The sequence below is a fragment of the Xiphophorus maculatus genome, chromosome 9 (genome assembly GCF_002775205.1).
Source record: "Xiphophorus maculatus strain JP 163 A chromosome 9, X_maculatus-5.0-male, whole genome shotgun sequence".
In the NCBI taxonomy this organism is placed as follows: Eukaryota; Metazoa; Chordata; class Actinopteri; order Cyprinodontiformes; family Poeciliidae; genus Xiphophorus; species Xiphophorus maculatus.
In genome coordinates this window covers 9,489,377-9,514,868 of record NC_036451.1, presented here as the reverse complement: position 1 = coordinate 9,514,868, position 25,492 = coordinate 9,489,377, and the positions used below count along the sequence as shown (strand labels likewise).

General features: G+C 40.9%; 2 protein-coding genes across 2 annotated transcripts in view; both read right to left on the bottom strand.

The window, feature by feature from the left end:
• Positions 1-664: 664 nt before the first annotated feature.
• On the bottom strand, positions 665-4,048 carry mafa (MAF bZIP transcription factor A). The gene is made up of 2 exons (XM_005802330.3): positions 2,273-4,048; positions 665-2,198 (listed from the first exon to the last, which is right to left on the bottom strand). Exons 1-2 carry the CDS (start codon positions 3,202-3,204, stop codon positions 2,144-2,146), a joined length of 987 nt encoding a protein of 328 aa, XP_005802387.2. The 5' UTR covers positions 3,205-4,048; the 3' UTR covers positions 665-2,143.
• Positions 4,049-10,377: 6,329 nt separating this feature from the next.
• zc3h3 (zinc finger CCCH-type containing 3) overlaps positions 10,378-25,492 on the bottom strand; it is a 62,870-nt gene continuing 47,755 nt past the window's right edge. Inside the window, exons 8-12 of the mRNA XM_005802329.3 lie at positions 25,295-25,364; positions 21,178-21,309; positions 13,421-13,584; positions 13,178-13,335; positions 10,378-10,574 (exon numbers count right to left, since the gene is read on the bottom strand). Of these exons, the coding sequence (XP_005802386.1) occupies positions 10,528-10,574; positions 13,178-13,335; positions 13,421-13,584; positions 21,178-21,309; positions 25,295-25,364 (571 nt within the window). The 3' untranslated portion in view covers positions 10,378-10,527. The remainder of the gene's footprint in view (positions 10,575-13,177; positions 13,336-13,420; positions 13,585-21,177; positions 21,310-25,294; positions 25,365-25,492) is intronic.

Genomic DNA, 25,492 nt, shown 5'->3' with positions numbered 1-25,492 from the left:
TGTTGCAGGAGGTCAGAGCACCTGCTGCCCCAACATCCTGCAGTCTGCGGCGGGGTGAGAGAGTCAGCGCGGCCCGCGGAGAGAAGCTCCATCACCGGCTCCGAGTACAGCCGTAGCCTCTAAAATACTAAAATGAGACGAAAAAAATATGGAGAAAAAAAAGGATAAAATAAACAAATAAATAAATCTTTGAATAATAATAATAGCTTTTTATGCGCGAAATTTTTGTTATCCATATCTTTATTAATATCCTTCCTTTCAACAATCGTTTAAAAATATATTTAAATTAAAATGTAATCCGGTGTGATATAAAACTATTCAGAACGAATGTTTTAAGTTGCGCTTACAGCTGCAAATGACATTTATTTTCTGTTAACGAGCAGTAAATATATATTATTCAAAAATGTTCAATTTTCGTTTTGTTTAATTGTTCCAAAACCAAATAAAGTTTTGATGTCGCTCATTGCCTTAAAAAAACTCCCCTCCATCAGCAGGAGGGGTCCAGAAACTTAACATTTCGTAAGTTTCAGAAATGTGAATTTCTGAAACTTCAGCTCATTTAAGTTTCACTTGTTTAATTGTTTTCCAATTAGTTTAGATATTTGGACAACACATTTCGCTGTAACAACGACAGACAGCAGCCGCGCCACAAATTTGGGACAGAACTTTTTATTAAACATTATGAAAACATGAGTTTCTCAACAAACTTTTTTTCCACTTTGCAGATTTTTCCACTTGTTGACACGTCAGGACGGGTCCGTCGGATAAGTATAGAAATCATATGTACAGATATACATCCACAGCACTGTGCAGAAGTCTGAGTCTTGAGACAGATCAAATCACCATTAATCAAATTCAACTTATTTAAAACATTTTATTTTTATTTTAATTGGCCGAGATATTTGGCGGGAACATGAATCCTCGGTTTCGTTTTTGCACAAACACCAGAGCGCTTCTGCACAATATTGCACATATATCTTAGGCAGCAGATAACACACGAACGTTTTCTGTTGACAGGGTAATGATCAGCTGTGTACCACTAAGCAAAAATGTCCCGTTTTTTCTAACAATCAAGCATCCTCCCCTTCAGCTCGCTTTAAGACGTCGGGGCTGCAGGGGAAACCCCGCAGGCCCCGCAACATTTTTCATTATTTACCATAAAAATAAAAAAGAGAGAAAATAAATCATTAAGTCTTTTTAATCTTCAGATTGGTGCATAGAGTTTTAGCAGCAGTCCTTTTCCATCCTTGAAATCAAATTTACATCCAGGTTAAAAACAGAAACATTTCTCCAGTTTGCTCATTAGTGCAGGTTCAACATGTTCAGCAAGAGGAGGAGGATACCACAGACAATTTGCATGCTGTAACATACAAACATTTTTGGATTAAGACATTTCGAAGAATCCAAGCAACAAAAGCCTTAAAAAGAGAGAAGGTAAAATAACACAGATCACTGCTTGTTTTTTTTTTGTTGTCGTTTTTTTTTTTGTTTTTTTTTTCTCTACACATTATGTACAGGTGGAAATAAATACAGTCTAAAATCTGGCTCAGGTAATCTCTTTTTGTCATTTTTCTTTTCTTTTTTAAAACAATAGAAAAAACTGATTGAAAACAGCAGGTAAAGACGCATCCATGTGTTTCGCAGTGAAGCAGATTGTTTTTGCATTTCAGTCCGCAGTTCTTTGCACCTCTCATGGGGGCGGAGAGGGGGGGCTTTTTCTGCATACCCAGGCCTTACTGATGGCTGAGGGGTGAAAGGATGGCTGGGGAGAACCCATGGGTCATGCTTTCCATACATATGTGGATGGGGTTTTGGCTGGAGGTTACCATACATGTCCTGCATGCAGGGTTGCAAAAGGATGAGGGAAGGGGGGTGGGGGGGTGGCAACTATTACACTTGCATTACTGAGAGTCTGCACCACAGCGCATTCTCCTCCTGCAGTCTGTGCTGCTGCTGCTTCTGCCTGGTTCTAACACAAACCCGGCGCTCTCTCTGGATTAAGACAGTCATTGGTTCATAAGACTTCTGACAGGAGAGGAGTCTGCAGCCTGAAAGTGATCCCATGTGCCGACCTGACTTGTTTGTTGTGGACTTACAGAAGTTTAACATCTTTAAGACTCACAGACGTGACGCTTGTGCGCACCTAACCTTTATTTAAGAAGATGAGATTTAAAGTCTTTGTTGTTGTTGAGGAATAACTGTAAACACAAATCAGAAAAGATCGATTAGAGTCAGAAGAGTGTGGAGGTGAGCGCGGTAATGTCTCTCTCACATGAAGAACTCGGTGCTGGCCTGTTTCCCGGACGGATCTCTCGTGTTCGCGGGCCCGCCGGAGTTGTAGGTCCGGCTGGCCAGCTTCTCGTACTTCTCCTTGTACAGATCCCGCTCCTTGACGAGGCGCGCCACGTCCTGCTTCAGCTGCTCCACCTGGTTCTGCAGGGTGCACTTCTCCGTCTCCAGCATGTGCCGCTGCTGGACGCGCTTGAAGCGGCAGGACTGCGCGTAGCCGCGGTTCTTCAGGGTGCGCCGCTTCTGCTTCAGGCGGATCACCTCCTCCTTGCTGAAGCCCCGCAGCTGCCGGTTCAGCTCCCGTACCGTCATGCTCACCAGCTGCTCGTCCGAGAAGCGGTCCTCCAAGCGGGTGTGATGGCCGTGGTGGTGGTGATGGTGGTGGTGGTGGGCCTGATGGTGGTGCACAGCCGAGGCCGCGGATAGGTCCTCTCCGACGTATTGCTGCCCGCGGAAGCCCTCGTAGGCCTGGTGGTGGTGGTGATGATGGTGCGCGTTCCCGATGAGGGCCTCGACCGCGTCCTCCGGCGTCAGGTTGAGCGCCTCCGGGTTGATGTGATGCTGGTAACTGGGGATCCAGTACAGGTCCTCCAGCTGAGGCTTGCCCGCGTTGCTGTGATTGTTGTTGCCGCTGCTGTTGTTGCTGTTGCTGCCGACGTTGACGCCGCCGGGGAGGCCCTGGTTGGGCTGCGCGCCCGGACTCGGGGCGCAGAAGCTGGGCGAGGAAGGCACGGAGGAGCAGGGTGTGCTGATCGGGGTGGAGGACAGTGAGCCGGACGGCAGGCGGTGACAGAAGCGGTCGGCCTCCAGCGGCTCCTTTTTCACCTCGAACTTCATCAGGTCGAAGTCGTTGACGTACTCGATGGCCAGAGGGCTGTTAGGCAGCTCTGCGCTCATGGCGAGGTCGGTGGCCATGTCAGTCCATGCGACGACTCCCGGCCTCACAGCCAAACCGACAGCGGGCAAATTGCAGAGGGAATTTAAAGCCTGTATGGTGTATATATAGGTACACGCACACGCCTGGTGCGTGGAACTGCTGCAGGCCCGTTGGGTGGGAGGAGAAACTTCTTAAGGCTGCTAGTTCCACAGGCCACTTCTATATATAGCGGAGTGAATATACGTCTGCATGTAAATGAACTTGTACACCTGCCAGTTCGCCTCCACTCGCAGCTCTTGTTGACAACTTATCCCAGGTCAGACGAAGGCTTTAATAGCAGGAGCCCCCGGAGCGGCTGAAACTGGAGCCCGCTGAATTTGGAGACACCAGCTTGTGTTGTCCTCACTTCACCTCTGCAGAGCGCTCCCCCCCCCTGTTTTATTGCCCTCTGTTGTTCTGTTTTTGTTGGTCAGAATTAGTTTCCAACCATCGGTCGTTTCCTTCTGCAGTTCTAGTCACCGCAGCATGGCCCAGCTTCAAAAGTTTCGCACTCGGTCACATCGAGCGGTGCGCGGGCGTGCGTAAAAGTGTGTCAACAGTCCCAGGAATCCAAACTCTGTTCTGCAGGCACGCCTGTTCTCAAAGTTCATAAAAGTCTGAGATGAAGCATGAAAGTTGGAGGTCTTACTTGGAGACAGAAGCTGCTCCTTGTTGCTGTCCTCAGTCCATATTTCTACTTGAAGATGGCATCGTCCCCCTCGCCGGGTCGCGTTCCTGACCTTAACGTGTTGATTGTGTGTAAAATTGTACACAAGAGGTGAGAAATTCCACTTTGCTTTGTTTCTAATTGCCTTCTTAATGCACCCCAAAGCTTCCCGGTGAGAACCACGCAGTATCAGCGAGGCGCTGGGAAGCAGCCTCTTATAAACGGTGCGTCCCGCCCTCCCCTCACTGCCGACCCTCCCACACGGAGAGGCGACAGGCCAATGGGAGGACACCACTGGCGCGTGGTTTAACTGAAGCTGCTTGCTCCGTCCGAGGATAGCCGAACGAAACCGAAGAAGGCGAGAGAAGCGGAGCGCGCATGCATGCATACATGCAGGGAAAACAGGTGCAGCAGATCCCCCCCTCTAGTGACCGAGCAGGCGCTACTGCACGGTGGAGCGCGGGCCAGACACCAGGGAAACCTCTGGAAGAAAAATAACTTCAATCTGAACAAAAACAAAACAAACAAACAACAACAACAACAAAAAACCCCATCTTAGGTGCAGTAAAACAGAGCATTGGATAAATAGAGGCTAAATCGGTCTTTACAAAAGTAAACGTAGATTTAATGAATTTATGCACACTCCGAAAAGTAAAGTTGAGCTCAGTAAAGTTAAACTTTGAGGTTAGGATGACATGTGAAAATAAGTTGTATAAATACTTAAAACCTTTGAAATTACTATCTTGGACTTTAGTATTGCTGTGTTGCAGTATTATGCATATTGGAAATATGTTAATTTGCTTCATGATTGTGGATGCGTTTATTGATGGTACATTACCAGATTGAAACAATGACTTTGGACTTTGTGGGAACTTCACATTGAACTTGAAACAACTTGGATTTTGTGTTCTTTTTTTGTTTTTGTTCACTCTTCTTCTAGACTTTAAATCAGTAAGTTGTATTTCTAATTGCCATTGAAAATATGATTCTAAAGTTTCTGGTCAAAGGATATTGTAACAAGAACTAACTGTTGTAGTGAATGTCACAGATTTGAGGCACTAACTCTGCACATATCCACACTTTTTCCTTCCACTCAACGTTCTATTAATATACCTAGGTACAGCAGTCTATGACCAGTGAGCTTGCCAAGCAATAGTATTTTGTGTCTTGTCATCATTCTGGAAAATGCAAATGATGCTGATTCAGCAATCTTTCCCATAATAGTGAAAAAAAAAAATTGCATTAAATAGTTTTAATGGTTTTAATATTCAGATTTTATAACAAACTAAATTTTTGGTTTTCATTATCTGTAAATGATAATCATTAAAGTTAACAGAAACAAACACTTTACAAAGGTCAGTCTGCATAGTGAAACTATATAGAATGATTTACACTGAAAAAATCTGACTTTTCGATTATATTTTAATTTACTGCGACATTATCCCTGATCTTTATTAGATCGGAAGTGCATCAAAGTGCAAATAGACTGGTGTTGTTAGTTTTGGTTCTTTTATTATTCAGAGGATAAACTGTCACATTTTGCAGTATAGGCTAGTTGATCATCCGATTACCGATCAAAACTCAATGAAGAAGAAAAAATATATAATTAAATTTGTGCATCTCAAAGGTAAACTTCCCAATTTTAAAGCTGTGATCTATAGAGTATTCCCACTTTTGTTCTCTAGCTGTATAAACCGTTGCTTTTTATATCCACTTATCTCCTTTAGGGCCTCTGATACCACAAACCAGCAAATCTATCAATCACTGATCGATCTGCGGCCCTCTGCCAGAGGAATAAAAAAATCAATCTGCATTTCCGCAAGTCTGCGTGGAGCCGTGGCTGCGCGTGGGTTAAGTATGATTGGACAGTCCCAGCAGGTTTTCATTCCCAATTAACCACAGATCGCATCCCCCGCCTCATCTCTGCGGATCGACGGATAATTAAGCTGCACCGCTGCCCGGCTCTATCCGGGACACATCCGTCTCTCTCTCTGTGTTTTTTATTTCTGGGTCCGGGCAGCTTCCAGGTGATGGGGTGGAGGGGCAGGATGTCGATACCGCTGATAAGCATCGTGGGAGCACGACTTAAACAGGGACGTCGCTGCGCCTGACCCGTTTAGCCTTTTCAGCAGCACCCCGGGGCCCTGGGGGACACATACTCAGCGGGTGATATATCTGAGGAATAAAGTGCCGATCAGTGTAAAAAAACAGGTGGCAGTAAGTTTAACTTGGTCAGATGTGGAGAGGAAAGCCTTGCGCAGCTGCTGAGCTTAATTTCCAGTCCGAAGCGGTCATGAAATATATCCCCTCCTCCTCCTTTCCCTGCTTCAAATCTGCTGGCAGGGACGAAAAGGAGGATATGAGATGAAGAGACGGAAATCATATCAAAGTATTTCAAGTTTAGGTGCGCAAAGTCATTAGAAGAGGCTTTTTGGAGCTGGCCATCAAACGGCCAGCTAAGCAGTCTGCATTGAAATGGCGCAGTTAAGGAGATCTGCGGTGGTCCATTCATTGTGAGGGGAAGGGAGTGTCTGCGACCGCAGCTTGGGACAGAAATATTTGAAGTCAGGCTTTTCCTTTGTGCCTTTACATATTAGGACTTCGCTGCAAATGCACTTCTGGCGACTTAAGTGAAACGGACATCAGCAAGGTGGAGGATCGTTGCTGGGCTTTAGAGCCAAGGTGGCCCCGCATCGCAGCTCCTGGAAGGGGCTCAGGGTTATCACAGGCCGGGATGGAGGGGGTTCTGTCACTAATGCTCCAGCGCAGGAATCAGCTTTAATTTAAAGTTAAGGGTCATCTCTCTTTACAGAGTAGAGTTAAGGTATAGCTTAATGTTTGTCCCTCCGACCAGTAAAAATGTTTGTGGTCTCAAAGATGGAGAAACTGCAAGTCTAAACACTGATTTGCATCATTTAATAACTTTGCAGGCTACTCACCAAAGCAAAATTTGAGGAGCTTCACTCAATTCAGGGACAGACCTGCTGAAACCAAATGAGGCGATATGTTAGATATGCACAGATTTTAATAATTTTCCAGTCTGAAAGATGCATAGAGCAGAGATAAGGAAAAGCAGGTCAATTCAAACTCTAACATCTATCCATCCATTATCTATATCAACTTGTCTTTGCAGCGTCACAGGGGGTCTGGTGCCAGTTTCAAGTGGTCAATGTGGAAGAGGCAGGGTATACCCTGGACAGTTTGCCAATCCATCACAGGACAACAAATAGACACAGGACAAACATCCATTAACACTCACTCAAACAAAATGACAATTTAGAGAGACCAATAAACCTAAAAGTCATGTTTTTGGAGTGTGGGAAGAAGATGGAGTACTCTGAGAGAACAGCAGGTCCTGCGCTGGAATCCAGGCAAAGGCCTTTGTGTGTTAAGTTTGCAAATTCTCCCTGTGCAGCCATGGGTTATCTCTGGGTACTCCAGCTTCCTTGGACAATCCAAAAACATAACTGTTGTCAGGTTAATTGGCTTCTCTAAATTGTCCATATGTATGGATATGTGCATCGTTGTCAGTTCTGTCTCTGTGCTGCCTTGTGACATCTACCAACCAAGGTATAGTCACCAATAAATAATCATGAGCCTTTTACAACCCTTCAAAGAGACATCCCAGTAGGCATAGAAAAAGGCAACTGAACCCTTCAGATTTAGCTGAGAAAAGTCTAATGTTTGTTCTTTTGTAAGCCTTAAAGACTACAATGGAGAAGAAAAAAAAAACAAAATGTCAGAATCCCATGTGGATTATCAGGAGTTTGATGAAAGGTTCTGGAGATACTGGCGGTATGCTGGTATCTGTCAAGGCACAAGCTAAGTATAATCATAAGTGAAAATACTGTAAAGAACCACTGAAAATAAAGCCTGCCATGAACTACAAGATGCTGAAACCCCAAAGCCACTCTCTAAGTTCTTAGAAGTTCTGCTAAGTACAGGGGAAACTCTTAGACTTTCACTCAGCTGAACAGTTGAAACTTGGACATAACTAGATGTAACAAGGAATTGATCCCAAACACATAATGATACACTAACATTAAGCTTCTGGAATAATCTCACCTTCAACCTTTTTGAAAACTCATGGACTTTGTTGTAAACCTTTGATCAAAACTACAGTCTTTGAATTCATCCATTCCTAACAAGGTGAAAATAAACCTTAAGTGGGTAAAGATAAGTAGAAGAAATTGTAAAGAATCCACAAAAGTATTTGAACTCGTAAATCACACACCTTCTGCCAAACCGCCTGTCCAAGACACACTCTTACACACCATGAAGGATCACGGTTGACCTTTCTTTTTGTCTGTCCGACTCTGGGCGGACTGATGATTTCTCTCCAGCCGACTCCTCTCCATCTCGTGCGCTTTTACTAAAAATTGAAATATTGATCTTAATTAGAGTTTGCCGAGCTCAGCAGCTCGCGTTGAGGGTTTTAGACACGAGGCAGCAGACATCTGTCTAAGGCACTTACATCTTCAGTGCAGGAGCAGAGCCACGTGGGTGAGGGGGAGGAGGAAGGGAGAGAAACGGGTGGCGAGGAAAGAAGAGTGATGGCTCCCTGTCTCCTGCCTTTTCTAAGGAACATGTCGAGCTCTCCATCTCTGCTTGCTGCTGTCGATACATCTGAGAAAGAAACGAGCTAAAAGTGACACACACACACACACACACACACACATACAAAGGCAGGCATACACGACTCCATCCTGTCAAAAAGGATTCAACATGGTTTAAAAGTGTATGACAACCGGTTCAAGAACAAAAGTTTTCCCAGTCAGCTGTCTTAAAGATGACAATCCAGATTTTACCTGGCTCAGTGCTTACAGCAGCCTTGCATCATTCCTAAAACGACAAGCCAAAAAAGAGCATTTGTGCTGTTAAGCTGGTCATTGTCACACTGAAGTGTGAAATTACCACAAATGCGATAGGTTTTCAGCTACAAAAATGCTTGGGAGTGCATTGTTTAGGTTATTGATAACCTTTTAAATCCCGGACCTGGCATCTAGGACGGTATGCTGACTCAAATTCACGAGGTGGAAGGGGGGGAAAAAATCTTAATATCTGTCTAAGTAGCAAAGGATTAGCACCACAAACGACTTGTAGAGTCATTCAAAACAGACGCGGGGAGTTTATCAGGAAAAAGTTCCTTCTAAGACTCTACAGGCCACATTTTGCATGTTAAATATTAAAATTCATGAAAGCATAGTCACAAATACACTCAACAAATATGTTTTGCTTAAAACGACTGAAGAATAAATTCTCTAAGATGAACATCGCAGAATGATGCAAGTTTGTTAAGACCTCATCCCAACTGTCAAACATGGTGGTGGGTGAGGGGTGATGATTTGGGCTTATTTCACAGACACATGACCTGGGTACCTTGCTGCCATTGAGAGGCCCATGAAATCCTCTTGGAAAGTAATCTACAGTGTAATGTGAGGTCGTTTTTCTGACAGGTGAAGCTTGCTCAAACTGGATCATCACCAGGACAATGACCTCAAACAGAGCAACAAGTCTCCAACTAAATTTTTCTTGCCAAATTTTAGATAAATAACATGCAATTCAAGTCCTTGAAATAAAGAGTCTACACTTTGATTTTACGTCAGCAAATTGTATTTTTTAAATTTAAAGAAATCTATGATTGCGATGATATTCATACGGGCATTTAGCGATAAACTTCTTCCAAAACAGCTGAAGTACTAAACAAACATAGGATTACAGTAGCAATCAGCAACTTAGTTCTTCTCGGTATTAATACCAAAAGACATCCTAAAAGATTTTCTTTTGAACTGCTAAAAGATATAAAAAATAACCTTAGATAATGTTTGTTCTGCCCATATCAGCTCCAAATAAGGGCCAAATTAAGAGGTAATAATGTTTCACTTATTCACATTCTGTCGTAAGTGAAAGTTTTCCTGTAGATGTTTTACTAACGTAGTTTTTCTAAGACAGGAGGAAAAGTCAGATTTTTAATTACACTTTGCACAAAGGAATTCAAAATTTAATATCTTCATAAAGTTAATTCTAGCATGCTTTATGTTTCTTTTGTAACTGCAGAACAAGCCAACTCTGCATTCTTTGCTATTTGGGAACATGTTAACCACCAGTTTTAGAACATCTGTTTAATTTCATAACGTTTAAGATGCTGTGTAGAGTGTGATATGTTAATCCAGGCTGAATGGGGCTTCAGCGTTGATGGAAATGTGCGACTGCTGTGTATGTCTGGAATATAACTGTAATTTTAACACATGAGGCAGAAGAGAGACAGATTCCAGTCTGCAGCGAGTACCCTCTGCAGCCGGCCGAGAGTGAAGTCACTCTGCGCTCATGTGTCTCCTCTGTGCCGGCTGCTTCTGTCACCACCTCGCCGATGAAAGTTTTCACAAACACGCTCGGATCATGTGACGCTCGCAGCAGAAACCCACAGAGCACCAACCATTAACACTACCACAGAAACATCTAGGAAGGAGCATGAGGCTGAAGTTCAATGTTTTATTTCCCTTTATTTAAAACATACACAGAGGGGCAAAAAACTTTGACTACAAACATTTATTAATGAAAAATATGTTTACACCCACAGAAGATAAAATTTTTGGGCCCTGAGTGAAAGGGACTGGGGCTCAAAAAATCCCAGATCAGTCAGATATTTCCAGCTTCAGTCTCTCTGGTCTTTCAGACGGGGTTTGATCTGCAGCTTTCTCTCTGTGGAGCAAAAGTAGTAACAGGAAACAGTAATGAGAGAAGGAGCTTTCGTAAAAATGAAATGCTGTATTGTGTAACCACCTCTAATCTAGTTCACGTTAGATCCTGCTGAAACATTGAGTGATGATGTTTCAACTGATGAGTAAATGAAGAAGAGAGCAGAATAGCGGCGAAGGACGGAGGAGCGTGCAGCGATACATCACGCCTGAGCTCGTTTATGCAAAGTGAAGAGCAGCTTGGTTGGCCAAGTTCCACCTTTAATGAGGCTCTGGGTGGTGCAGTGTGTTACTCAGGGAGCACACAGTCATTAGTAATACTTAAGAGCTTAAAGCAGCTGGACTGCAGGAATGGAGGGACAAGCAGGAAAATTGCTACTCTCTGTGTCTGCAATGATCCTCAACTACTGTGTTTAAAAAATGGGGTTAACAGAAACCTGATACTCTAAACCCATAAGAACAAGAGTCCTTATGGATGAGAAGTGAAGCACCTTAAAAAAAAAGAGAAGTTCAGTTTCCCTCTATTTATGCACTTACAGATGTCATGTCCCAGGTGATGGATCTACATCGATCAGAAGATAAATTAACTTTTATAATCAATAAGTTTGCTTTGGTTTGTATATGCTTTATACTCCCCCTTTGGTCAGATGAGATCAAAAACAAGCTCTTTGTCAAAAAGTCAACTCACCATGTTTAGAAGAAGAGAAATATACCAACAGTCAAGCACAGAGGTGAAAGCATCAAGTGTTTTTCTGATAATGAACAAGATAACTTGACCACATTAAGAGGTTGATGGACACTAATATGCATCAAAAATGTTGGAGAAGAGCCTTCCTCCACCAGTACCATTAGGATGAAAAGGTCTGAGTTTTTCATAATGACATCGGCTCAAAGCATACAGAGGAGGGAACAAAGTAGTGGCTAAAAAGAAGATAGAAGAACGGACAGCAGAAAAAAAGTTGTGGCAGGAATAAAAGCTTTGAGGTTCCAAGCAGCAGCCAAGAAACATAAAGGATTTGGACTACAGTATCTGCTAAAACATGTCAAACATATTGTTTTAAATCCAACAAGTCTTTCGAAACATCAAAATTTTCACATCATTTTTTTTTGTTAATACTTGCTTTTGGTGAGAAGAGAGGAAAATAAGACCAGCTGCACTTTATTTAAAATACATTTAAACACATTTTCTTGAGTTTTGATGAAACAAAAAATGAATACAATTGTCTTTTATTTAAAGTTGTGTCCCAGATATGTATGCATACAAAATGCAAAAGCAATAGATTTTTTTTTTCTAAATGCAAACATCTGTCCACATTTGCGTCATGCTCTTTTATTTATTCAATTTTCAATCAACTGGTATAATTTTTATCAACTTTTATGATATAATCAGTTTAATTTTGCTGTATCATAATGAATTAAACTGAACATTTTCTTGGATCTGGATTGGACTTTAACTTTGCTTTGCATTGGAATGTATTTAATCAAATTGAGTTTTGGATCCATTTTGCTGGTCATGAATTGGACCTCTGTCTCTTGTAAAGTTCTGTATGGTGACATTTGTTGTAACGTGTACCCTGGACTGAACTGGGATTAAAACTATACATTGTATCATGAGAATAACCCCAACATGCATGTGTTTTTAAAATGATCTGACTTGGTAAATGTTGGCTCTGTTTCTATTTAAAACCTTGTTAAAATAAATAAGATATCAGTAGAGTTGAGAAGTAAAGACAGAGTCCGAGCAGGCTGGCACAGCTGACCAATCAGAGCTGGACGTTATCTTCATGTATGTGTTGGTTTCTTCTGGGTTCCTCTCATGTTACAAGCATTCATGTGTTTATTAAATCAAAGTAATAAAGTAACAGCTCCTCTCAGACTAAATGGGGTGTACATGTGGGTGTGTGTCTTCAGCAGGTGGACGGTAGGATCATGGTGAAAGAGGGGAGAAGGGGGTGATTGGGCCGAAGAGGCCTCTACCCTAATCCTCTATCTGTCAAATCTGTCAACAGAGAGCTGAGCCGAGCCTCAGTCAAGTCCGAAAGCTAAATATTATTACCTCCATCACACTCTGTTATCTGACTCTGATCATCATTATCTGTTTGCAGCTCAATCACATAACCACTTCCTCCATCGCATAAAATAACAGGATGATTTGGATTTGCAGCGTTCCTCCAGTGTCACTGGCTGCAGTGTAGATACACGTGACATTTCTTCTAAAACTGTTGAGGATGATGACTCTTGTACGCAAGCACTTAACAGAAATGAGTGAATGTTGAGATTTCGACTTAAAACCTCCAAATTTGTCCACTCCACAAAGGTGGAAGTAGTCTCAGTTTCTCACAGGACATCAAATTTCTTCAGATGCGTAATGTTTTGGACTACTGGTATGTTGCAGTGTCCAGTTCTGCTTTAGCTTTAATGTTTCTCCCAAACGGTCATAGCTGTTTCTCAAACACTCTCTGATACCCAGACTTAACTCTGACAGTGAGCTTAAAACAGATATTAAATATCCAGGTGTCCATAGCTGTTTTAGCTATTTAAGGTTTTTTATGACCATTCTCTGTGACTGTTTTTCTGCACCATTTAAGAAGTTGTGAGGGTTAATACCTTTGACTTGTGTTGCGTCAGCCTGAGGTGAATCCGGTGCATCTGCCTCCTCTGGGGAGCTGGACAGAGAGATGAAGGATGGTAGAGCCAGAGGACCCGCAATAGGTCTTCCTGAAGCTGCCTGAGTGTTCTCCGGCATGACGACGGAAAGATGAGGCCTACAAGAAAGAAAGATAGATTTGCAGAGGCCACAATAAAGAGTACAATGATTGTGAAGGGTTAGGTATAAGATGCCTTTCTAACCTCTTCATAGGCTCTTTAGAGCGACTTTTCTTGGCTGGAATGGTGGAAGTGCTGCTGGCGCTGCGCTTGACCCGCTGGCGGTGCTGCAATTTGCAGCGAGAGCCTCGTGGACAGGAGCCGGTCTTGGAGAAGTCTGGACACACCAGAGTGTGTTTCTTCTTACACTAATGATCAAAGATACACTCAAAGTTAGGGATTTTCTTTGCTCTCAGAAACATTCAATTGTTTATTTTTCAGAACTTAGCAAAGCTAGTTAAAATTTATAAGGTAAAGGAGGATTACTTTCTTTTTACATTGACTGCTGTAGCTATGATGAAATTCTCCAGTGGTTGCAAAGGGAGTGCCTTGAACAACACGTGGTTTGCAAACGCAAAAGATAAAACTCTTGTAACATCAAATTTATTTTCCTATGCAAGCTTCTTGTGCAAGTTGTTTATTAAAAAAATATTTTGGCTAATTTAAAATGAGGTTAAAATAATTTGGGTGCAATATCAATCACAATTCAGCAACATGTCACCTTCCAGCACAGTCACTTTTATTTAGCATCATGTCAAACGATTTATGACTTTGCTGCAAAACATGATCAGTGTATCTGAACCTCATGAATAAAAAAAGTATGCATCGGCAGATTTTTATTTTAAACATTTTTCCTACTGACCAGGTTCAATGTAGGGAAATGAACACATTTTCTCACATCAACACTAAACTTCATTTAGTAAGAGACAGAGCATTGAAAAGTGTTTAGCTTTTGGCAGGGTTGGCCCAAGGTTGTATAGGGTCTAAAGCAGCATCTGATTTTAGGAGCATCTTCCTGTTAAGAACATTAGCAACACTAACAGCGTTTTAATACAGATCTGGAGGAATCTGGGAGAAGAGGCCAAGTTTAATTGGCTGAGCTTAAAAGCAATCATGGATAATGGGTCAGTATTTGATGAGATGTATTTGTGAACAAACCAAGCTGAAACACAGAAAATATTAAACTCACGGCAGACTGTAACTATGTGAAAAAAAAAAAACAGGTTTGCACTTTTACAATGTAAACCTGCCAATTCCTTTAAATCCTGAAACAATTAAAAATGTTTAATTAATTTATCCTAGAAAAAAAACTCAAAAACCATTGTCAATTAACAAATAAAATGTTTTTTGTTTTTGTAACTGTGATAAAATGCAAGTAGTAAAGGGAGTCCCTTGATAATTTGGATGCTCTAGACAGCATCTTAGTTTGCTTGTCCTTTAGGCTGGCTGTTGTTTTTGGAGAAACTTCCTGGCCTGAACCACATATTTGTTCGTGACTCAGCAGGATCTGTTGTTGTAAGGCCACACTGTAGAGGCATGAGACAGAAAGACAACGTGACAAATGATACAAATTTAAAAATTACTAAATGAATCAATGGCTTGAATAGTTCATTGTGTCTGCAGTGCAGTGTGGGTCCAACCAAAAAAAAAGCTTCAAATCAATTTAGGTTTAAATCTGACCTGCTTTTTCTTCATATTAATCAATTATATGATATTAATATAATTCATATTAATCAACATTTCGATTGTGTTCTTCAAAGATTAATCAGGTCCTTCTAGTAAAATTATTTGGATATCAAATGTTCAAATCCATTGACACTAAAACAATTTAATTGGTAGTTAACTGGTTTACCGTCACACTATCTTTAAAAGGTATATGTAGAAAAAAATGGTTTATTTTAATACCATTCAGAAAAGGGCTGTGCATGGGAGTGTGAGCGTTCACACACATGTTTGCAACTTGGTGTGTCCGAGTGTGTAATACGGGTGTAAATTGGTAGCTTCATTCTCCATGAGATCTGATCCCTCCCACCTGTCAGAGAAGCTAATTATATTCACTTCGGAGTGCAGGCTGCACAGTGTGTGTGTGTGTGTGTGCGTGTGCCGGCGTGTGTATGTGTGTAGGGGAGAGATCGATTTTCCAGGAACATTGTGGACTCTGGGTCCACTCCCTCTGGAGAGTTTGGGGGCCCCCAGACTGCCATCAGAGCCCCTCTCACCACCCTCACACCCATGTTTCTGCCCCCCTCTGGGAGACAGGGCGGCCATGGATCAGTTCGCTGTCAAATGTTTCTCCGGATCATCTTATAGGCCTGTGGTTTTGACGCAACATTTCACTAAACAAATCATTGCTGCTGCAGGTGTCAGAGATGATAATCATGCTCTGTTTGGTTCAGACGTCACTACTGAACCCACCGACGGCTCAGATGTTGCGAATCATTTTATGGCTTTGGCTAAAGACTTTTCTAAAAATAATTTTAAAAACGTACCAGTGATATTGTAGTAGACCTAACGGAAGAGGTATATGGTTGCAAACCTCTCAGCCAATCACAGATCTGTGCAACCAAATCTTGAAATGAGCATCAGCTGCTAAAACATTGTAGCTGCAGGACTGATACGTCATGCCACAAAGAGTTTTTTTATGTGAAGATTCAAGGATCTAAGCCATGTTTATTTTTGGTAGGCTAAAAAAAACATTTACAATTCTACCCACTTATTCTAAAACATAAAATACATGTCAAAATCCTTAGATGTTTTTATGTAAGTTTGAATTACAAACATATAATCAGATCTACTGTGTGGCTCTTATTATGAAATATTAGCAGCAATCACGATGGTGCAGATTTTTGTGGAAAGCTTATTTTTCTTTTGGAGTCATCAATGTTGTAATGAATGCCATTTTACATAATTTTTTGCTTTCTTCCCACAGACTCCTGGGGGAGCTACTGTGTTTTATTTGTGTCTTTTTCCTGCCATCTCAACCTCTGAATAGGCACCAGTCTCCACTGACTGAGAGTTGGGATGGGAGAAAGGAGATGCACATAAAACACATTAGTTCTCCCGGGAATCTATTGGAAGAAAAAAAAAAGGTTTCAACAAAAACCTGCACCTTTGTGATTAGCCTCCAGTAGAACCTGGCTTCATATTTATTTTGTTAGATAAAAACTTCATATTACCAGCAAAAAAAACCCAACAACAACAACAAAAAAAATTAAGAACAATGTCTTACTTACAATGTTGAGTTGAGAGTGTTAAAACAGTCATATGTTCTCCAGAGATACATAATCTTTACAAAGCTGTTAAATCGCGTCTTTCCGCATGTGTTCTTAACGCTGCTCCTGATTAAACTCACAATTACGCGCGGCCACAAGTGTAGTTCTCTGAGAGCAGACGTCATGTCTGCCGATCCACTGGGGTGGTTGAAATGTTACTGAAGTTTGCAGTCACGTAAATCACTGACCAAACAGCAAATCCAGTTTCCTGTCAATCAAATCCACTGTGTGCAATGGCATGACTACGCTACGCCTGAAGTGAATACAAAAAATGGAAAGATCTGCTAATGGAGATGCGTCTGACTGGGGCAGAACTGGTCAAGGCTGCTCCAGAGGAGAATCGGCTTTAATAAGAAGGATGCCAACAAGTGAGGCACTGTTGCTTTTGTTGTAATCTGGTATTTTTAAATGTGGAATTATTATCCAGGTTTTTAATAGGTTTCGCATGCCTAAAAAACAAAGATTTCTTTTTGTGTGTGGGACTGTGATGGGTTAAACCTGAAGCAGCATGACAAACGGAAAGTGTCTTAGTCCACTATCCGCAGCTCCATACATCTTCATTTTCATAAAAAGACAGAGCAAGAGGGACGGAGGAAATGGGAGGAAAAAAGCTAAAGTGAACAGAACATCTTTATTCCACACCAAGTTAACAATTTTCCACTTGATTTAAGGAATGCTGGTATGTCTCTGGGGCCTATTAGAGGGCTCTCTGCTGGGCCAAAACCAGGAGGAGTCAGCACATTCGCTAAAGAAAAGAGAGAGGGAATGAAAGAAGCAAGGCAGAAAACGAGAAGGAGGGAGGTTGAGAGATGGCGAAGACAGTAAAATAAAAAAGGGACCTCACATGCATTTACAACTCAGGCATTTAGCCAACACTCATTGAGGGCTGTTCACCCAGAGTGGCTGGAACAATAAATGAGCCCAGATTGATACATTACCACATCTACAAGAGTGAAACACAGAAAAATACGGGTTCATTGTGTCACTGCACCGCAGGCTGTGATCAGAGTCAAATTAGCATCGTCTAAATTCATTGAAATGAATCCATGTTTGATGTAGTCGACGTGTCAGAGCAGAGAACAGAAAGAAAAACTGTTGTGCAGTACTGCTGCCAAAAGTGAAACTCAGCTTCGGTTTTACTGCACTTTCAAAGGATATCAAACACTGGGCAGCACACGGTTTAATTTAGTATTCTTAATGGATTTAGCCGTCAATTACTAAATGCTCCCTATAAACTCAGTAAAAATAACGTTGCTACAATAACAAGCTCATTAGAACTTCCACCAGTTCTGAGCATGATGATATATTAGGGTTGATCTATTGCTGTCCTGTATCTGAAATCTGAAAATAGTGGAATATGGAGCATTGTCAAGAGTAATAAGGCAGATAGCAGTCGAGCTGAAAGCCTTTTTCAGAACAACCTGGCCTTCCCTCACATACCAGCAGAGCAACTGACTAATCACCTCTATGCTGTGCTGCAGTAATGTAGTAAATCATGCAAAAAAAAAGCCCTGACCAAGTACAGTATTCAGTACAGTACATGTACATACTGTACCTTTTAGTAGGTAAACATTTCTGTGTTAAAATTCTCTTTTTTATTAAGCTCATGTAAAATTCTAATTTTCTGGGTAAACAAATGTTGGATTCAACTTAAACTATATATGCCTATTGATTGTAATAAATCTATATACTATTATTAGTTTTATCAAATTATGTAAACAGATTAACCTTTATATGATATTCTTTTATGTTATTAAAGAGGGGGAGGGGTGTGTATTTTACAGGCAAATAGTGCCATTTTATAACACAATCAGGTACCTGTGTTTCCTTCAGTTGCTAGGAAAATGATGCATATATCAAACATGACATAAAATTAATGTGACTTTACATCACAGCCGTATCCTTTAAACAGGTCTCTGTCTCTTTAAAAACCTTGTGCCCCTTCACAGAAGGGTTCAGAACGTCACCACAGCAATGCTTCTGTATGCTGTCCACTGATGAGCTTTACAGCCGTTCTCAGGAGCTCAAAAGACACACAGTTTCATCAGGTGTTAATTGCTGCTGCCGCTAGTCTGGTGGAACCGTGTGAAAGGAACATGGGGGAGGGGGCGTCTTGTGAAGACTGCAGCTTCAAGGCGGAGTTTGGGTAAACAGGGAAAATGATTTGCATGAGTAAGCGTTAAGGCACCCCTGAATGGCTGTCACAAGAGACTCAAGGATTTCTCAAAAATCAAAGTAAGATTACAGGAATGTGTTTGATGGGGGAATAACTTTAAAACATGATAAGCTCAAAAAAGTTGATTTTCCATAATACCTACCCTTTAAGATGTGTCTTCAGAACATTTATACAAATATAAAAGCCAGACAAATATAAAAATACTTTTTATTGCTTACTGAGCAGAACATTACACCTTCTTGCCATTCTGTTCTTCGAGCAGCAACACAAATGTGACAAGCTGGTTAATTAGTCACACTTGCTGCTTGGGTAAAGCCTGTAGTCAGCTGCTTACCAGAAACAGTTTATGTAGTCACTCGATCATAAAGGCCTGATTGATGAAGTGCATTAAATGGCCAACCTTCTGGACTGGTTTCCGACTTCCTTAACTTTGAAGCTCTGCCTTAGTGACATTTGGCTTCATGACCATTTCTCTGACCAAGGCTCTTCTTCCCTGAGTACTCAGCCTAATTGGGAAGCCAGATCGAGGAAGGACTTCCAAACTTCTTATATTCCCAAATAATGGAGACTACAGGGATTTATGGGCACACAGAGCATAATTGCGCTTTGAAACAATCAAGTCTCAAATTTCTACAAATAATTGCTTAGACTTCATTGTTATACTTCTACTCCAATATAGACTCTGAGAACTTATACAAATAAATGAGTTCTGCATTTAGCAGAAATGGACTCCAACCAAGTGTCAGAAACATCTGGATGATGATCAGTGAAAACAAGATCGAGCTGTGCTTGATTTTAGTGTTATAGCAATGGGTGTAAATACTTATGAACTATTTATTTTTAATGTTTAAGCTAAACATAAAGCCTAAAACACACAGTTTCACTTTCTCACCACGGACTATTCTGCTTAGACTTATTCTGAAACAAAATCAAAAAACTAAATTTGTAAAGAGTGAAGCACTGAAATCTTTCAGGCTGCACTGTACCTAGAAAAAAAATACAAAGCTTTTTTACTAATTTCACTCTGCTTGGAGGAAAAGTGCAAAAAACATTATTCTGGTGACTCCTTACTCTAAAAAGCATGTCAGAGATCTCTGCCAAAGACTATTAAATGATTTATATCAATGGTTTAAAATCAAATATAAATTAAACAACCTGATGAGTGACATTTGATCTGATGTAATCAATAACTCCTGTTTCCAAACATCTTAACAGAAAGAAATTTGGCAAAACAAAACTTGAATTAAGGGGACCACATGAGAAAAACTCAGAAACTGTAAAGTAAAAGTAAAATCATTGCAGGAGAGAGTTTAGGGAGATCTGGTCACGATAGAGGATGAGACAAAGCTGGAATGAGGCAGGATGAAAGAGACGGAGGGGGAGAAAGAATGAAGCCGAAGAGCAGACTTAACCCCTGAGCTGCTGCAGTGTCTGCCTGCCCGGCTCAGAGTGCCATCCTCAGCAGTTTTCCCATCTATAATTACTGCCTGCTATCCATCATGCAGCCGCCAGTGGCTCACAGCGAAGCGCTCCGTAAACACACACACAGAAGCACTCAGGCACAAACACACACAGGGGAAAATCACAGAGCTAAGCACTTCAGCTAATAGAATAAATATTAATATCCCTTTTGTTTTCTATACCCTCATTTCCCCACGCACCATTTAAATGAGGCCTGACAGTGTGAAAAAGCATCTGTTTCACACTCAAAGATGAGCAGTGAGGGAAGACAGAAGAGGGAGACAAAGTGAGGTAAAAGCTCAGGAGGGGGAGGAGCAGAGGGGATGTTTGAGGAGGACAGGGGGGATGCTGTGTGTGTGTGGGGGTGAGAGTGCGTGTGTGAGGAACGGCGCAAGTATCTCGAGTTATGTGTAAGTGGCTTTCTGTTACCCATCAGGCCCTCAATATGTCACTCAGACACTACAGTCATGCCATTATGGACCAGCACCCCTGCAGCTGTTGCTGCCAGTGTGTCGGCATGTACACCCCGGCGTGTGTGTGTGTGTGTGTGTGTGTGTGTGTGTGTTGGGAGCGTGTTGGTTACCAAACCACTTGTTTACCTAAGCCTCAGTTTAACTTCAGTGGAACCTTATACATGTTACACAATAAACCTGCATGTTCATGTGAAGAGCACAGCTTAAAGGAAGAACTCTGAAGTGATGTCGGATGTCAAGAAAATCTGAAAATTTGAATATGCAACAAACTTCACCACTTAATTTAACATGAGTTGGAAAAAAACAACAACTACAACAATGTTTGCACCAGTATTGCTTGATGAAAACAAAAATTCTAACAAAAATATAAAAATGCATATGCAAGAATATCTATAGCCAAAACTGAACTTTACAAAAACTAAGAGCTATGGATATTTTTATAATCAGTCTTATTTGGCACACCAGGACTTCTTGTGTCATGTGGTTATCAATAAATCTGGGCAAAAAAGATCACAAAATTTTGTCAAATAGTCATTATCAAAAACTTGTGACATTTTTGTCAATATAAACAGTTTTTACCTTCTCTCCTTCTGGACAGTAGCCTTTGACAAAGTCATCACACACTTCAGCTTTACGAGACACATAAACGTGGCTGTAGGGACAGTCGCTGTTGTTACAGATGCCCTTCAGAAAGTAGGAACACACCGGCATCTGAGGAGATCGGAGATCTGAAGTCAGCAAACTCAAACCGAGACAGGGTGAGAAAAATACCACAAAATTTAAGATTATTTCTTCTTGTCTTGCAAAAGTATTTATACCCTCAACTTCAACTTTTTCTTTTCAAACATTTTGTCATGTTAAAGCATCTCTACTAGCTTTACAAAACAGGAGCTGCCTATTTTTTCTTGAAAACTAGTTTCACCTCATTTAGACTGGACAAGACATCAGTTTTTAAGTCCTCAAAAGGATTTAGATGTGGACTTTTACTAGGCAATTCTAACACAAGAACAGCTCTGTAGCTCTGGCTGTATGTTTAAGACATCGTCCAGCTGGAAGATGAGCCTCAAGTTTTTTTGCTGCCTCTAACAGGTTTTCTTCCACGATTATTAGTTTATTAAGCACCATCCATTTTCCCATTGACTCAGTTCAACTTTCCTGTCATTTTATTAAGAAAAAAAACATCTGCAAAGCAAGGTACTGTCACCCTTGATTTAAAGGTAGTTTGCAGTACCAGTTTTAATCAACAAATAACACTTTCCACATATGCAACACCAAAAAAACAAACAAACAAAAAAAACCTAAACAAAAAACCCTGTTAATTAGACCTGAGTGTCTTCTGGTTACTCTACCCCTGTGTAGAGAGTACAGGTATTAAATGTCCTCCCAAATGAGCTAAGTATCTCTGCAGCTCTTCCAAAGATACCATGGGCCTTCTGGCTGTTTCTCTAATTATTGATATCCTTGTCAGTTTAGGTGAACATTCATGTCTTGATATATTTGCAGTTGTGCTAGAATCTTCCCATTTTTGCATGATAGACTTACCAGTGCTCTATTGATATCACATTCAAAAAGAGTTAAATATAAAGCTCGGATATTTTTGTGTAAAAACTGAAAACATTTTTAATGCATATTATTTAACACATTGTAATAGTCTTTCATAGTAATTTTAAGTAAAGTACAAAAAAGTTTGTGGTTGTTACAGGACACCAGGACACGTTTTGCAGGCCAATGTATTTAAAACATTTTTAACTAAGGGGCTGGTGGAAAATAAACATTTTGATCTAAATGTTTGTCATCTTGGTTGCTGTGATTTGCTAAATAATTTTAATGAAGATGGAAGAAGAACATTGACATGGAGACTGAGAAACCAGAGCCGTCGAGGATGAGATTAAATGACTCTGTAAACATACATGCTGTTCTGAAGCCACGCCACTGTCCGGTTCTCTTCAGAGGAATCCTGTGCGCCAGCCGATCTGTCACATTGAGCAGCTAAATGACCTTAATTGCAGCTGACAGGAGCAGCGGGAAAGTGGATGTGCATCTTGACAGCATGTGTGTCTGTGTGCAGAGAGATGTCCTGTTTGACATGCAGGGGGGAGCCTGCTCTAAATTTACCACAGAGAGAGTTCAGTAGAGAGAGAGATGGGTGTGAGAGAGGCTCCACCTCGCTGAGATGGGATCTCTTCTGGCTAATTAACTGCTACAGAAATATTTATCCAGGCTGCAGCTCGGCCATCTCTCATGATGTGTTTATGTGCCCTGGATGTGAGCGCAACCCAGGGCCAGGGGTGGCGTTCCCGGCTATGGGGGTGCCAGGGGAGTTGGCCGCCGTGTCTCTGGTTTCCAAGTATTTGTGGTAGCTGGAATGGCGGTGGGTAGGATTCGGGATACGGACTTGTATATCCACACTAGTGCCTGGATCAAGTTTGGAGAGGTAGAGGATGCATCACCCTAGAGCCCCCACCCCAACCCATTTAAACGTGTTCGGTCCAACTTAGGGGCTCTGCATGAAATAGGAGCGGGTGTATCCCCTGGTGGGAGGGAACCAGCTTTTGGAGGTGAGGGGGTATTGCAAACAGACAGCTGGGCTCTCAGCATGTACCAATAGCGGGTTGATGACCAGCACAGGTGTGGTGCATTGTGGGACTGTGTGTGAGAGGGGTGAGGCAACAGAGCACCTGTTGTAGGCTTGTTTGTCAATACAAAGAAAGCTTTCACTCTTTTTGAGTTTCTACACAAAGACGACATTGAAAAACACTCATGCTCCTATAAATCAGCAGATTCAGTTGTCTGATACACTCTCAGTTGGGCTATTATATATATATATATACATACAGTATATATACTGTATATATTCATGCCATCTTAGTTTCTACACTGAGATGGCATTAAAAGACACTCATGCTCCTATAAATCAGCAGATACAAAAATACAAATCATAATCTTCGGAAAACAGACTGATCATAAGGTGCAACTAAATCAGCAGAGTGTGAAAAGATAAATCAATTTCAGTTATTAAAACTCCAATTTTTAAGCAATAAGTACAAGTGATGTTCTTGTACAGAACCTTTCCAGTCTCCACACTCACTGTGGAGGATCATTAGACGACTGTTCTTTCTAATGTTGTTGCAGTTTATTGATGTTTGCAGACCTTTGTTTCTGCACTGGCCTCTTATAATCAACCACAGCTTTTCAGTCAGGTTGAGGTCTGGACTTTGACAGTACTCCTGCAACAGATGATTATTTTCTTTTTCAGCTTTTTTCATACATTTGGTGCAGAGTTTAGGATCATTGTCTTTTTGATGACCCAGTTTGGCCGAAGCTTCAGCTGTCGGACATATGGCCTAACATCTGACTTCAGAACACATCAGTATGCAGAGGAATGAGTTCATAATCCACTCAGTGACTGCAGGGTGTCCAGGTTTGTTGACAGTAAAGCACACTCCACTAAGCAGATCAAATAAGGTGTTTATGCTTTTATGGTTTGTTTGGGTTTCTCTAAACATGGCGGTGAACATTTTGTCTTATCAAGTCTACTCCTGTCTCATCTATCTAAAAGAATATTATTTTAAAAGTCTTGTGTTTCATGGAGATGCAGCTTTAAAAACCTAATTCATGATGTCATTTTATTTTTCAATCTTTACAAAAGGTCATTCTTTTTCAGTGTTTATCAGAAGTTAATTTGTAAAATGTCGACTAAGGCTTGTGGAGTCTGAGTTTGAACTCTGTTTTTTTTTTATTGATCATGGTGTTAAATATATGATCCTAATGAGAAAACTGTTGGCTGGCCTAAATGTTTTACACATTTTATCTATTTTTTCATTTTTCATTATTTTTGAAAAATACTGAAAAATTACTGTTTGGACACGACTTGATAATACTGTACAGACTAAATGACAGCAACAAATGCATCTCTAAGGCCATTGCTGTTGTCTTTCTATCTTACCATACACCAAATCGCTTCAGAGTAGCAGTCTGAAAAAATCTGACTTTACTAACATTGATGATGATCAGTTAATTCAGTACATTTGAATAGGTACTATCACGTTTTAATTCTGAATGAGCAGAGGTGGAATACCTTTGACATTTTTTCCCATTTTATCTTTTGTATAAACTTTCCTCAAATAAACTTATATGGAAAGAACATTTGTTAGAAATAAAATAGTGTAATATTTACTAATATCTTGTATAATGTCTAGTAACTACTTCAAGTTTAATTGATGGCATTAGGTTCATTTGACGGGACCATAAAATGATGTAACTGATCACACACCAATATTCAGATGATTTGTTCAGCACTCCAGCTGCTGGTTAAAGGTGTGAAATGTGTGTGATCACAGCTCTGATGTAAAGATTGTTCACCGTGTAACAACATAATATATGAAAGAAAAAAATAAAAGTATGTCTATAAGTAAAACCTGTTCTGATAACACATGTTGTTCAGACGGACAAAGGATGTTCTCGGTTCATCCAACATATGCATCTCCAGCCCACCATTAGGTCATGTCTTCCTAACTTCAATCCATCCATGGGAACAGGAGCCATGCCAAGACAACAAATACGATCCACGACTACTTTTTCTAGCAGCTTGTCATCTTATACCGTCACATCATTTCAAAGTCTGGCCTCTGCCGTGAAAAGCTATAAAACACCAAGTTGTCCAACATGTAGGCTGTAATGCAGGTGTATACATTACCTTCTCTTTGGCAACCTTATGGGAGAATGGGCAGGTGCCATCTGCCTGCTTGCATGTCCCTCTGAGAAATCTGTAAGGAAAAAAAACTAAAAGTTTTTAAAAAGAAAAGCTAGGATGTAATGAGGCAGAAGGAGCTGATTTTTAAAAAATATTTTAGCTAAGATGACTCATTACTTTCTTTACCATGAAAAAACTATT

Excerpts from the sequence above, each read along its gene's own strand:
- mafa (XM_005802330.3), bottom strand. The coding sequence starts at position 3,204 with ATGGCCACCGACCTCGCCATGAGCGCAGAGCTGCCTAACAGCCCTCTG. Across the intron at positions 2,199-2,272 it reads GCCAGCACCGAGTTCTTCAT|TTATTCCTCAACAACAACAA; the intron begins GTGAGAGAGACA and ends TTGTGTTTACAG.